This window comes from Mycteria americana, chromosome 4 (genome assembly GCF_035582795.1).
Source record: "Mycteria americana isolate JAX WOST 10 ecotype Jacksonville Zoo and Gardens chromosome 4, USCA_MyAme_1.0, whole genome shotgun sequence".
Classification (NCBI taxonomy): Eukaryota; Metazoa; Chordata; class Aves; order Ciconiiformes; family Ciconiidae; genus Mycteria; species Mycteria americana.
This window is the reverse complement of record NC_134368.1, coordinates 3,862,338-3,875,950: the sequence shown is the minus strand read 5'-3', so window position 1 is coordinate 3,875,950 and position 13,613 is coordinate 3,862,338. Positions and strand designations below refer to the sequence as shown.

The following is a 13,613-nucleotide window of genomic DNA, read 5'->3' as shown; positions in this document are numbered from 1 at the left end:
CAAGATGTCAACCTCCTTGGCCATTCCCAGGATATGTCATCAAAACGTCAGTCTGGCACCCCTTGGCTATCTTGCTCCAAGGCTAAGACCCCAGCGCCTCAACACAGACCAAGCTTGTGATGGGAGACTTCATCCAGTCAGCAGGTAAAAGTGTTAAGGTCTGGAAAGAGCTGGGTGAGCTCCCATCTGGGCCAGATTTGAGCACAAAAAAACAGGAACGCAGGTGTCCCACCGTCATTTTGCTCCATCTCTGCTGAACAGAGGGTAGGAAGCAGTGCATCCAGTTGTGGGGAGGATTCCTGAAGAGTAGGAATCCTTTATGGCAGTTTGACTTGGGGCACTGGCCAAAAACATCTGTATTTTATGTCACTGTAGCATAAGGGGTGGTTTCTGCTGGACAGCTGAGTGCTTGGGGGATGCTGGGCGAATCCCAAGAGAGGGAAAACCACCATCAGCAGCACAGCATCTTAATGGGTGTCTGCCAGGCTCTCTGTCATCCAGGGAATGGCCACAATTGAGGTTGCTCAGATCTGGATCAAAACTCTAGACGCAGTGAAGAAGGTGAACGGAGAGTACCTTTCCTCCTCCAAGGTGAAAAATCTCTCCTCGCCACTCCTGCTCCATCCCAAGGAGCTCTGTACTCCCTGATGGATGCACTGTGAGGCCATTGAGTCCCTGGGCAGTCCAGCACCCTCCAGCAGTCAGACAAACCCATATGCCTCTAGGTTCACTGGGTCCATCAAGACACACTCATTCCTGGCACCACTGCAAGAAAGATCTAGGAAAAAGATGATGGAGCAAAGCTGGCATGCTGGGGGACTTGGCTGACTGCTGCTGACTGGATCCAGGTATGTGGGGAGGCCAGAGAAGGCCCATGGAATAGCAAGGAGTTCTGGTGAGAAGGTGTCCCACAGGGTGATGCCGGTGTCCATTCCTCTTGGGTGTTAATGCAGCAGGGTGTGCACCTCGGCAATAGCAGATCTTTGAAACTCAATCACTGTGGTTGTTCTTGAGCCACTGACTGAAATGCTGATTCCTGTGATGGTTAGTGGGAAACCAACTTCATCGTCAGTGGAGCCAGGAGGAGCAAAGGTGGAAATTGGTGGAAACCCTCCGGGTTATTGGACTCATCTTGTGGTGAGGACACTTGCTGTTATGTTTGCTTTTCATGTGGTGGCCTCAAAAACACCATATGACCACCGGAGACTAAGCCTCTTGCAGTTTCTCTATGCTTTTCCCTTTTGCCCAAGGACTGCAAAGCCCTTCACAAGCACAGGTGCCTCATGACTGCTTTGGGAAGGAAGACAGCGTGGGTTTATCTGATGTGGGAAGAGAGGCACAGAAAGCTGAGATGACACAAGACACCAGATCTCCAACCCTGACACTGTGGGATGTTTGACTCCATCTTGAAGGCCCAATGTATGAAATGGAGGAAGCTCTAGGATTTGCCTGGCCAAGTGTACGTTTGTGCAGTGCATGTGGGTGTCTCCCTTGGCATGGCAAAGTCTGCTCCCGGATGGCACCGGCAGGCAGCTGCACTCCTTCCTCGGAGGGGTACGCGGGGTGATGTCCAAGAGCGCTGGAGCATCTGCAGGATTTGTAGCGGGACTCATCTCCACACTCTTCAGGGGTCAGACCTGACCTAGTCCCCCTTTCTATGGCTGGTCTGGTGAGAGGGGCTTAGCCTGAGCTGCCCTGGTGTTTTCCAGACTGATGGGTTGTGTCGTCCTCCAGCTCCAAAGGAACAGGCAGAAGCAGTGGGAAAAGACAGGTACATTCAGCTGGGATCTTGAAATGCCCTAGTCTCACTGCACATCTCCATTTTCTACGGCTCCAGGGATCGCTGCCAGCCACCAACGGTTCCTGCCCAGTAATACTGTCTGTTGACCTTGGCTGGAGGTTGATAGGACTAACTGAAGTCTCCTCTCTCCTGCTCAGCCTCTTTGCTCAGTCTGGAGCTCACCACAGCAACGTTTGGTCCCAACTTGAAGGTCAGACCTGGTGATGGGGAGGGAGAAGCTTTTGGGGAAGGGAGCATGGAAAACGAGTAGCTTTAGGGCTTTTGTTTGGAAGGTCTTCAGCCCCTCAATGCCCTGAGGTTCTTCCTTCATATGCAGATGAAATGCGATCTGGCGAAACTCTCCCTGGAGTCACCTCACATAGACATGTCAGGACATGCAAGTGCGAATTCTAGCTTTGTTCTAGCTGCTCCCTAGGGCAAAAAGCCAAAATTCCCACTTGTGTTGATCCTTTGGCCACTGCCCAGTCAGGGCAAATCCCGCTTTGCAACATTTTTTACTCTTTGCTGTGGATCACGGTAAAAAAGTGTCCGTGAAAGGCAGAGCCAGACCCACTTTGTCCACCTTCTAAAGCCGAATGCTGGTTTTTGATGCCTGCACCATTCTCAGTGACTGTGCATATAGGATTTGGTTGTTATTCTGCCAGGGCATAAGCACTTGCGTGATCTTAAGCATTTTTCCTTCTTATGACTGCTTTCATGCTCTGAGTTAGTGGCTGAATATTTTCTTAAGCTGGGCCTGCATTATCTCTGTCCCTGGAATATGTGATGCCACGTGCGATTGCTATGGGTGCTGTTTGAAATGGCTGTACTGAAGGCTAACGCTTGCCCCGTTGCAATCTAGCGGTAATGCTGATATGTGCTCACTGCAACTCCTGAGTGAGGCTCGGATGCCATTTTTTAAAAGTAGACCCTGGGCTGAGAGAGTGCACCGAAGCATCACTCATTTGGGAATGGGGTAGCACAATTGCCCACTGTTGGGCAAATTGCTAAAGCTTCAGTTTGCATAAACATCCCACAGGTTTGGAGGCTTCCCCAAACCTTGATTCCATTGACTTTGGGAAGTAAGAGGGCTCTTGGGAAGGGAAACTAGCTTTGATTTCCAAGTTTTTTTCTTGCTGTAGGCAGCTTGAGTATATGGTAAGAACAGGGAGACCAAGGCAGGGGTGGGAGGGTATTTCTACTCCCAGTGTTGGTCACAACCCAGGAGAGAAGTGGAACTGCAGAAGGAAACCACAATGAAATGAAAACGCAGCATATGTCAGGCTCTGCTGAGCCTCCAAAGAGGCTCCTGCTGGGCGATCATTCCTTGTTGGCTTATGTTACCAGGACAGGCTCATCCTGCTCCTCAAGGATGTCCTAACCTCTTGCAACCATGGTAGCCATGGGCTGGCAAGAGGGAGTCATCTGGTAGAGATATGTCTGGTTTCAATGAAATCAGTGGCCAGCCTCCCACTGACTTCACTAAGACCATCGTCTAGACAGGATACTTGATGCAGAACAGTGAGTTTGCTCATGATCCCGAGAGTTTTGCTCCGTTAGCCAATGTGGCTAAAAATGCCCTGAAAAAAACCTGCCACTTTGAACTGTTTTGCTGCACATAAATGCTTGGAAAACCAAAAAAAACAAATACAACCCTCCAAAACAACCAACTGAGGAGGGATGAATTGTAGGAGAGGGGATGGCAGCCTCTAGTGAAGTGACAGTCACGGCAGATTACAAAAGAGCCAATTGACCCTCACCAGTGGTACTAGGAAAAAACCCAAAAGAGATGTTGCATTATCGATAGAAAAACAACGCACATCCACAGTTATTTTACCTACAGAGCACAGAAGTATAGAGTAAGGGTGATGGAGCTTGGTGCAAGCAGACTCACACCGCTCCTACGGTAGCGTATTATCCTTCGGAAGATCACTGGCTTGAGTAGGTAGTACATGCACAGCAATAAAAAATTTACGTTGTATTGTCTTGGTCCCACCTCAGATCTCGGTGGACTCTATTCGCTCGAGTCTGGAGGGAGTCCATGGTTTTTTCTCCTCGGTGTGCGGGGGGCTGGTGGCCTTCGTGTTCATCTCGTTCACCTTGTGCTCCAGGAGCTGGTTCTTCTGGTACATCTCCACGTAGTTCAGTTGCAGCTGCTTCTGGTACTTGATGACTTTCTCCTTCTCTTCTTGCCATGTGCGCCGCTCCTCCTCGAAGTCCATCACCTGCTGCTCCCGCTGCTGCCGCTCCAGCTTCAGCTCCATCTGGAGCCGCTCCACCTCCTTCCGCAGTGTGTTGACGCTGTCCTCACTCTGCCTCTGCATCTTGGCTTCGTCGCTCTCGCAGGCCAGTGGGTCCCGCAGCTTCTCACCGAGGTCCCCACCAAAAGGCCCCGGAGGTCCCATGCTGGCAAGTGTCCGCTTCAGGCCGGAGACCTCCAGCTCACAGTGGTTCAGTTTTTCCCTCAGCACCTGGACCTCACTCATCTTCCGCTGCAGCTCGCTCTCGCAGATCTCCAGGTTGACGCTCTTGGAGCTGTAGGAGTCCTTCAGGGTGAGGATCTGCTCCTCCTTCTCCCGTAGGAAGTTCTTACCTTCCTTGAGCTGCGTCCGCAGTCCCACAATCTCATTCAGCTTCTGGGAGACATCTGCTTGGGAGTCCTTCAGCTGCTGCTTGAGCAGGGAGATCTCACCCGCCTTCTGACACACCTGTGGGGAGAGCATCCATGAGGCAGGAGAAAGGCAGTGAGGAGCCGCCACCGCTGCTTGTCCCCCGCGCTGCCCGTGAAATGTCTGTGTGGCCTTGCATTGGCAGGAGGCTCAGGTAACAGAGGGGACAGCCAGCGATGCTGCTCAAGGACTGAGTTCCAGCCTTCACCAGGACCCAGACCATGCCAAAGACCGAGAGGTTGTCCGCACATTTGTGGGGAAGATTTGGTGTTTCTTCCTGGCTCTCAGGGACCTGATGCTGTTTGCAGCTGGATTTGACCAAAGAGCTAAGCTAAGTGCCTGTGGTCCACTCACCAGTGGTGAGTGGACACCAATGCTTCCCTCCTTGCATTCATCTTACTCACCTAACCACAAGCCTGCGGTGCTCGACCCCAAACCTTTGCTCTCAGCAGGAGTTTTCCCACTGACCTCAGTGGGATCTGGACCTTGAACAAGCCTGAGACAGAAACATCTCAGACCCACAGAACCACCCAGGCTCTCCTGAGCACTGGGAGTGTAGGACAGGATGCAGAGATAGTAGATATTACTTACTTGTCCTATGATGCTTTCCTTCCCAAAGACTCCTGAAGAACCCAGTTGACTAAATTTTAGAGTTCACTTCACTGGGGGCAGCCCAGGGACTGGTAGCTATTTACTTCTTTTGGGGCAGGACACGAAGAGTGACAGCCCCTCTGCCAAAGATCAAGGCGAGAGCTGCAACCCACCCTTGCCGTAATAGAACTACCACGCACTGTCCTTGGGCACTGGAGTTTCAGGTTTCATCGTGACTGGCTCAGGTCTCACCCATGTGGTAGGGTACACAAGCCCAGTAGAAACACCCTTGCTGCCGTGTGTATTTGCATTACGTAGGTGTCACCATTCAATATGACGCTCCTCTGCACTTGCATAGTCCACCAAAGGTGACAGTTGCATTAATAGTTATGGGTGTTGGAAATGAACCATAAAAATGACTAAACCCTCATTTTCCCATGAACTCCGTGGTTTTCAGAGCTCTGCACTGGCAGATCTGATCTGTCCACTGTGGACAATTGCAAAGACAAACAGTCCCTACCTATGCTGGCAGGAGTCTGGGCTGGGGGGCGGCGTCGAGGAACCATCAGTGGTCAGAGAGGATAGGCATAATTAAAAATAGACTTGGTAGCCACCTCCAGACCGGGGTGTCCCATCCTGAAGCTCCTGTCTCTTGTCACACATGAAATGCTTGGCCTTTCCTCCTTCCTGCAGTGCCTGCAAGGTCCCTTGCTGCTCTGCTCCAATTGGGTCAATGCTCCTCAGACAAACTCTCCTCTCTACTGCCTTCGTTGCAACCTCCACCTTTCTCTGCTATAGAGGACTTCCTTGGTGCATAATGTTGAGCGAGACCTTGAAGCTCAGCTATGGGGACAGTCCAGCGCTCACTACAAATGGCTGAAGAGCTGGGAGACGTACCCAGTCACTGGTAGCAGCTTTCCCTGGCGCTGACAGCCATGGTGGTTCCCCATGCAGACCTAACTCTGTGAGTACCCACATCCACACCAGCACTTGTCTGCAGCAGATGCAGAACTGTATCACGCTGGTTTAGCTGTAGTTAAAGTGGCGTAGTTACTGCCTAGCTAAAAAAACTGCACAATTTACTGAAAGTTCTCTCCGTGGGGTAGCTCTTCCCAAAAGGCGGAGAAATACATGATGAAGAACAGCTTGGATAGGAATCAACTTACAGATTAAAACACTTAAATTTTGGCCTCTACTTGGGTGCTGTGGAGATCTAGGCAGTACAGTCCATGGAGCCTGGAGAGCAAATCAAGAAGTCAACTAGTGTAGGTGTCTACACATTTTAGGTGTCTTGATCCACAAGCTGAGTCCCTATCTTTACATGGATATCATTGGGTTAGCTGTTGCAGACAGAACTATAGCAGTGAAGCAAATAATCAAAAGCCCGTCTGCAGTTTTACTGGTGCAGAATCAGGGAACTTTCCAGACCTAACTTGTTGGAAGACACAGAAGACCAGGGCAGAGCAGCTGGCCAAAGGAGGCATCATGTGGGACAGTGCAGCCTGCTTGTTCTGGGATGTAACTTGCAGAGATTTTACAGCAAGCCTCTAATAAGTTCTGTTGAATATCTGCAAATAGCACATTTCGAGCCTAATTAATCCTAGCTTCATTGACTTTCCATCAGGATTAGCAGAATAGGGTCTTCTTGATTCTAGAGCTATGTTTTGCTTCTGCAGTCTTAATAAATTTAAAGTTTCTAGCCAGTCCATGGAAGGATTAAAATTCTTCACATGATCAAGCTGGAAAAAAAATGTTAGCACTGGCTATACAAACAGACTTTGATAAAATGTTCTAAAAACAGAAACAGTAGAAACAAATACGTAAGACTCAAAAGGAGAACTAGAAAGAGGAATTTGCCTTTCAGCCTTTTAAGAGAGATAAACTTATTAGCAACCGAAAACAGCATGTTCTAATGGAAAGCATGAGGTAGACTTGGCTATCAGTATCATTCTTAGCTCACTTGCTTTATATCTTAAATAAAAAAAAAATCAAATATTTGAAAAGCGGTTTCAAGGTTTGCCCAAACGCAGATGTTAGAAGAATTTAATTAAAGTAGACTTAAACCTAATTTTGGTAGGCACAAATACCTGTATGGAAAGAGCTGTATTCACTGAATCTGGATTCAAATGTCACATGTTGGAGTGACCTGACTGTGAAGCCAAATTATTAACTGGCACAGGAAGCATGCACAAAAACATTGGGCTCATTTTAGTTTAATTAAAAACTACAGGCTTGGGGCTCAAGACAAATGAAGAGGTGTCATCTGTTACCTGGAGGCCACCAACCATAGCCATTGTCTGTGGGGTCCACTTAGGGCAAATGGGAGGTATTTTGGGCTATCAGAGCCCTCAGTGAAAACCTCACTCAAGGTCTGTTACAACAAGGCTCTTACCTCCCACTTGGTCTCTTCAATCTTTGGGAGAAACTCAGCCTGTTCCTTCTTGAAAGCCACAAATTTCTTCTCCAGCTCCTCTCGTTGCTGGAGGAGTTGTCCCATATCATCTTGGAGTTTTTTTTTCTCTTGCTGGAGCTTGAAGATTTGGAGCTGCAAGGCCTGCTGAGCCCGCTGCGCCTTTTTGGAGACCTGTTGCAATTTGTTGGCATAGTTTTGCCTCAGATCCTCCATTTCCCTCTCCCAGATCTTCTGCTTCTCCTCAAACACTTGGAAGATGGCTGCCTCGCTTTTGTCCAAGTTCCTTCGCATCTGGAGGACCTCCTGCTCCTTCTCCCACAGCCGATCTTCCAGGTCTTGGATGATGTCATCCGTTGAAGGTGAGTGGAAAGGCATCGTTTCATTGAGATGGTTTAGTCTGTTGAACGAAGAGGTGCTCTTGCTCGAAGACCGCCCGCTGTCTGAGGTAGATATCCCGTTGTATCCCACAATGTTCTTGTCCACGTAGGTTGTACCGATGCGGTTGATGTGGCTTGTGGAGGCGCTCATTGGACCCACGTGCTGGCTGTAGCCTGTCCCGTATGTGGGCAGGCTCGTTAACGAGTTACGGCCTGAATCCGAAAGGCCCCCCACTTGGTTTGTAGTCCTGTTAAGGCTGCTCTTGTCGAGTCCACTTTTGGGTGCGGATGGGCTATTGCTGTTGGCATGGTTCAAGCTCTTTCTGTTCTCTGTCACCCCGTTGCTCTGCGGTGGGCAGAGGTTCTGCATGGAATGGAAGTTTTTAGGAACTACTGGTTTAAAGGCTGAGGGTCTAACTAAGGGCTCATTGCTCTGCAAAAGGAAAAAGGACCACACATCAAACATAGCAGGAAGCTTGGTAACAACACACAAAAGAGATACATCGGCACAGGCTGGGGCTGATGGAGCCAAGACGTCTTGGGTTAGCTCAATATTTCTCAGCCTTATTACACCCTGGGCCATTTGGGATTTAAAATGAGGGACCTGTGGCCACTCGTAGGGCAACACTTTCTCTTCCCTTTCCCCAACTGGAAAAAAAAATACTTGACTCACCCCAAATCTGCGTGAATTTTCCCTAAAATACTGCTTGGGTCCTCTTAGTGCTCTTTGCAAGAAAGGGCTGCCACCTGCCTAGCAGACCTGATCAAAACAACTCTTTGATATTGGCAGATTATATTTTGAAGGACTTGTAGCATTGAGGGTGCCTTTCCCTTTTGCTGAAAACTGAATTGAACCCTTGGATTAGCAGCTGTTTTGACCCAGGAGCACCACGTTTCCCTCCTGCCAGCAGTCATCTCTCCCCTGTGTGGACATCATGTCCTGCTTATGCTTGGACAGGAATAGGTAGGAGCTGTGACCCCAGCAGCTCCACCGGGCAAGGAACATGCTGAAGCTGCTCTTCATTTGAACGTTTGTGTTTCCTGCAGCCATAAGCAATGCTGGGGGGAGAATGGACCACAGCTGTAAAGGATTTGGAAAGGATTTTAAAACTTTGCACATTCTTCACCCTGTGAATGCACCTACAGAAACAAAATTTTCCTCAAAATGAGATTGAGTCTCCCCTACTGCAGGCTGGGTTTCAGGTGAAAATTAACCCAGAGGAAGCTGCTTTGTATTAGCAAAGATGTTTTGAAAATGCCTTCCAGCAGAAACAGAATGAGCCCTGGTGAGCAGGCAAGGTTGTAGGCCAAAAACCTGGCGCCTGGCGTGTGGGACTGAGATGGACTACAGGGGCTGGTGGATTAACGACCCAGGAGACAAGGCCACCAAACGCTGCAGAAATAATACCGCACAAGGCAGCGTCCCAGGGCACAAATTATGGCAGTCGCTGGAGCAGAGCAGCAGGCTACATAAAACACTGCTGGCTCTGGGGCTCTGCTGCTCCAGGCCTGGGAGGTGTTTGCTCCCCAAAGCCGTTATAAGCCATGAGGACTGGGCTTGGATGGGTGATTACGCTTACAGGTGTCATTTTCAAGCCTTGTCAATTTGTCCCTCATACAGAATCACAGAATCATATAGGTTGGAAAAGACCTTTAAGATCATCGAGTCCAACCATAAACCTAACACTGCCAAAAACCACCACTACACCATGTCTCTAAGTACCTCATCCAAACGTCCTTTAAATACCTCCAGGGATGGCGACTCAACCACTTCCCTGGGCAGCCTGTTCCAATGCTTGATAACCCTCTCCGTGAAGAAAAATTTCCTAATATCCAGTCTAAACCTCCCCTGGCGCAACTTGAGGCCATTTCCTCTTGTCCTATCACTTGTTACCTGGGAGAAGAGACCGACCCCCACCTCTCTACCCCCTCCTTTCAGGTAGTTGAAGAGAGCGATGAGGTCTCCCCTCAGCCTCCTTTTCTCCAGGCTAAACAGTCCCAGCTCCCTCAGCCGCTCCTCATAAGACTTCTGCTCCAGACCCTTCACCAGCTTCGTTGCCCTTCTCTGTACACGCTCCAGTGTACAGGGCACTGGGATTTTGAACGGGGCACTGGGATTTTGAACAGATGCTCATAGCTGCTTTCAAGCAACACCTTGGGGCAGTGAGTTTCACATACGGGGCACTGGGATTTTGAACAGATGCTCATAGCTGCTTTCAAGCAACACCTTTTGGTGGCAGTGAGGAGTTTGCCTATAAATGGCACAAAACATAAGAGTGGGACTCAGATGCTGGACCTACCAAAATGAGAGCTGACTCCAGCTCCCTCCCTATCAATTGGGGAGGTAGGCATAGCATCTTGGGTAGGTTGGAATAGCCAGTGACTTAAATACAGGCTTAAATGAGCTGGAAACTTAGCTGTGGAAGACTAGTGATCATGCTCTTGGGTTCCTCAAGAACTAACATTCCCCTTTGGTCAACCCCCTAAAAGTAATAAGAATTGTATTATCTGTACATAAAAATGATGCCGTCTACATAGTAGGAATTAGGCTATCTGTCTGTCAGGATTGCACCGTTGCCCAAGGCTTCCTGGTCTGTGTTTTTAGAGATGTGCCACGGTCATCACAGTGCTCCAGGAGGTGGGGATTCTCACCTGGTCTAGTTTGCCGGAGATTGGCAATATCTTTGGTGGGTTACTGGGCTCTCGGTATTGGGGAGGAGGCGGCATGTTCTTCTCGTTGTTGGTGGTCACGTTCCCACAGATGTCCATCTTCACCTTCTCGCTCTTGCGCAGGTCGCCATTGATGTAGAGGGAATTGGAGACCTTCTCTGACCTGTATGTTTTCTCCTCGCCGGAGTAGCGGTTGGAGATCTCCCGTGTGGAGTACCCGTTGCGAGACCCCTCTGTCTGCCGGCTGCTGCTCTGTGTCCGGGTCCCCACGCTCTTCATGGCGAACTCTTGGTCGTTGGCAACTCCGCTGCCCACGCTCCCCATGGTGCTCTGGGAGGTGGGTTGGGATGGTCGGGGAGCAAAACTGTGGAAGTTCTCCGGGCTGGGGTAGGTTGGGTCACTAAGAACGGGCAGCGTCTCTAGCGTGGCCATGGCAGCGCAGAGGTGAGGTGGAGGCACAGGTCAGTGGCACTGGGAGAAGGAGGAAAAGGAAAGGACTGTTAAAGAGATGCCTTTTATCTACCGTACCCTTTGCAGATCAGCATTGTGCAGAGATGAGCAAATCTCTGGGGTGGGTGATGCAAGGACACAAGCTATCATGTCTCAGTATACGGTATGGAGCAGACGATGGGGCTGTCCTCCTCTCTGTGACCCCCAGCCCCCCTTGGAGGAGGAGTCCATGCTTGGAGGAGTGCGCACTGGTCCCCCAAATCCCACTCACTGCTATGCAGAAGAGCTGCTCTTAAGCCTCTCAGTCCAAGGGTTGGGTGGTCCCAGCGGAGGGGGTTGCGTGGGTTTTAGTGGGCACAGCTCTACAGCATCGGTTGGACATGACTATTTGCAGTTCCCAAGCTTGAATTATTTCTGTCACTTTTCCCAGGTTTGAACAAGTTTGTGTGGCCATGGGGATGGAAGGTTTCCAGCCCTGGTCCATCTGTAGGCTCGTACGCTATTGCTCCCTCCAGCGCATCCCTTAGGGATGATTCAACAGGGCTTAAGCAACACGCTTTCCATCTCTTCCTTGGGAGTGTTGTCCCATGAACTTGAGCTTTTAAAAAGATGCTTTTGTCCAGGTGTCATCCTAAATTTTATTTTAAACCTTTATTCCCCCACTCCATTTTATTCTTACCTAGGGCTGTGCCTTGGATTTGCCAAAACTGTGGAGACAGTGCATAACATGCAGATAATGGCTTTAAAAGTTGTCTTTGACCTGGTCGAAGACATTGGGATCAGTCCTCACATGTCTGGATGCTCTTCCTCAGCTCTATCACCATCACAAACCCCAGTCCCGCAATTTCAGCTCTGGCTTCATAGGCGCCCAGGCCTATTCACATCTGTGTTTTGGGGAAATTCTCCAAATACTCGTCGTTGCATTGGTGCTGAATTTATTATCAGCTGGGGCAGTCAAGGTCCAGAGCTACTGGTGCTAAGACAGGTTTCACGTGGGGACAATTTATAACTTCCTAAAAGGCCTTTTGAAAGTCCCAGCTGAAAATCAAGCTGTTTTTGCACTCGGGGACCCAGCAGTAGTGGACCTGGTCTGCACTGCCCCACCACCCCCCTGAGGGTGACAAAGCCCCTGCAGTCATGCCCCAGCATGGAGCGGCACTAGGGGTGAAAAACCAACGTGGATTTATTTCTCTCAGCAGAATTTCTTTGGTTACAGAAACCCATGGGTTTTCCCTGATGCGCGTACCCATAAAATAGGAGCGCTGGGGAAGCTTTGAACTGAGCTGGAGCAGAAGATGGAGATCTTGCAGAAAGTTACTGCATTCCCCACGATTCCCATTCCCTCCGCTGAGGTGTTAACTTGATCCTCTGTAATGCAATCAGCCCCACAAAGGTGTAAAATCTTATTTAAGGAAATAAAAAGACCCACAACGAATTTTTTTTTGGTTGCCTCATTGAATAATGGAGAATTTGAACCCGTACCAGCTAAGGATCTCATTACCTGAGGGAAGGGAGAAGATGCATTGCAAAGTTTGGGTGATTGCAGTGAAACCCGAGGTCTCTGTATTTGGGGAAAGACTCTCACAGTTCAATTCAGTCAATGGTGCACGAGTGTCCAGGCCCCTGGGGGTTCTTTGTGTCCTCCCAGTGCCCCTCCAGAAAGGCTCAGCTCTCCCTGGAGTCCTGCCTCATATCTGTGCAGATGCCTCTGGTCCCTTCAGACTAGGCACAGCTGAACCAAGCCTGGAGGAGCAGGGTCAGTGGCACCTGGACGCTATAGACACTTAGCTGACCAGCGTCCACCCAACCCTCCTGAGTTCATTGGCTTGGTCCCCATGGGCCAGAAAGGCTGCTTTTTAATTTTTTTTATTTTTTTTTTTTTTTTTGCCCCAGGAGCCCTCAGTTCCAGGTTTCCCAGGATGGGAAACCACATCCTGGCAGCGTGGGGACTAAAGCAGGATTGAGGGGCAGTGGGAGGTGCAGGTTTCCCCCTGGAGAAAAGAGGGATAACAAAAGTGATGCCCTTTGGAGAGAGGTTCAGTGATGGGAGGGCTCAGGCAGGGCCAGCAGGGAGGGGAGATGGAGAAAATCCCCATTTCAGTGGGGTTTTCCCTCTTCTTGGGGTAGGGATGTTAAATCAGCCCTCCCCAAGTAAAGCAGGAGAGCTGGGTTTATTTCCCTGAAGAGCTAGCTTAGGTCTGGAGCTCGGCTCCGATGTGGTGTCTCACGGGGTCTTGCTGTTTGCACTAATAATGGAATGGAAAAGAAAAATTAAAAAGGTTAAAGCAGGGTCTCTGCTGCTCGACTTTGCTTTTATTAAACTGCATTTCTGGAGGCTTCTGCCAGGCACGCTGCCTGTAGCCTCCCTTTTTCGGGTGTCCTGGTCTTCTCATAGAAAGCTGCCCTGTCTGAAATGTGGCCCGAGTGTCATGGGGCTAGCAGACCGATGTGGCAAACTGCTGTGCCGAAGGGAGAGGACACAGAGCTGATATCTACAGCGAGCTGGGAGAGCTCCTCTGGGGCAGAGCAAGGTAGGGAGGTGGTCACAGAGGGAAAAAGTGATTTAAGGAGGTGCTGTGGTGAAAGCCACCATCCCAGCTGAACTCCTGTTCAGGTGTGAAGGAGCCTCCGTGGTCTGAGACATGCCAGATGTGCCCCGTCAT

The 13,613-nt window shown here is 49.9% G+C and overlaps 1 protein-coding gene across 2 annotated transcripts in view; it reads right to left on the bottom strand.

Annotated features, from left to right (window-relative positions):
- Positions 1-273: 273 nt before the first annotated feature.
- The window catches only part of LZTS3 (leucine zipper tumor suppressor family member 3), a 53,105-nt gene continuing 39,765 nt past the window's right edge, over positions 274-13,613 (bottom strand). The window contains exons 2-4 of one of the 2 annotated variants that reach the window (XM_075499489.1): positions 10,483-10,971; positions 7,433-8,263; positions 274-4,488 (exon numbers count right to left, since the gene is read on the bottom strand). In XM_075499489.1, the coding sequence (XP_075355604.1) occupies positions 3,778-4,488; positions 7,433-8,263; positions 10,483-10,932 (1,992 nt within the window). In that variant the 5' untranslated portion in view covers positions 10,933-10,971 and the 3' untranslated portion in view covers positions 274-3,777. The remainder of the gene's footprint in view (positions 4,489-7,432; positions 8,264-10,482; positions 10,972-13,613) is intronic. The other variant, XM_075499490.1, reaches the window with a different exon arrangement.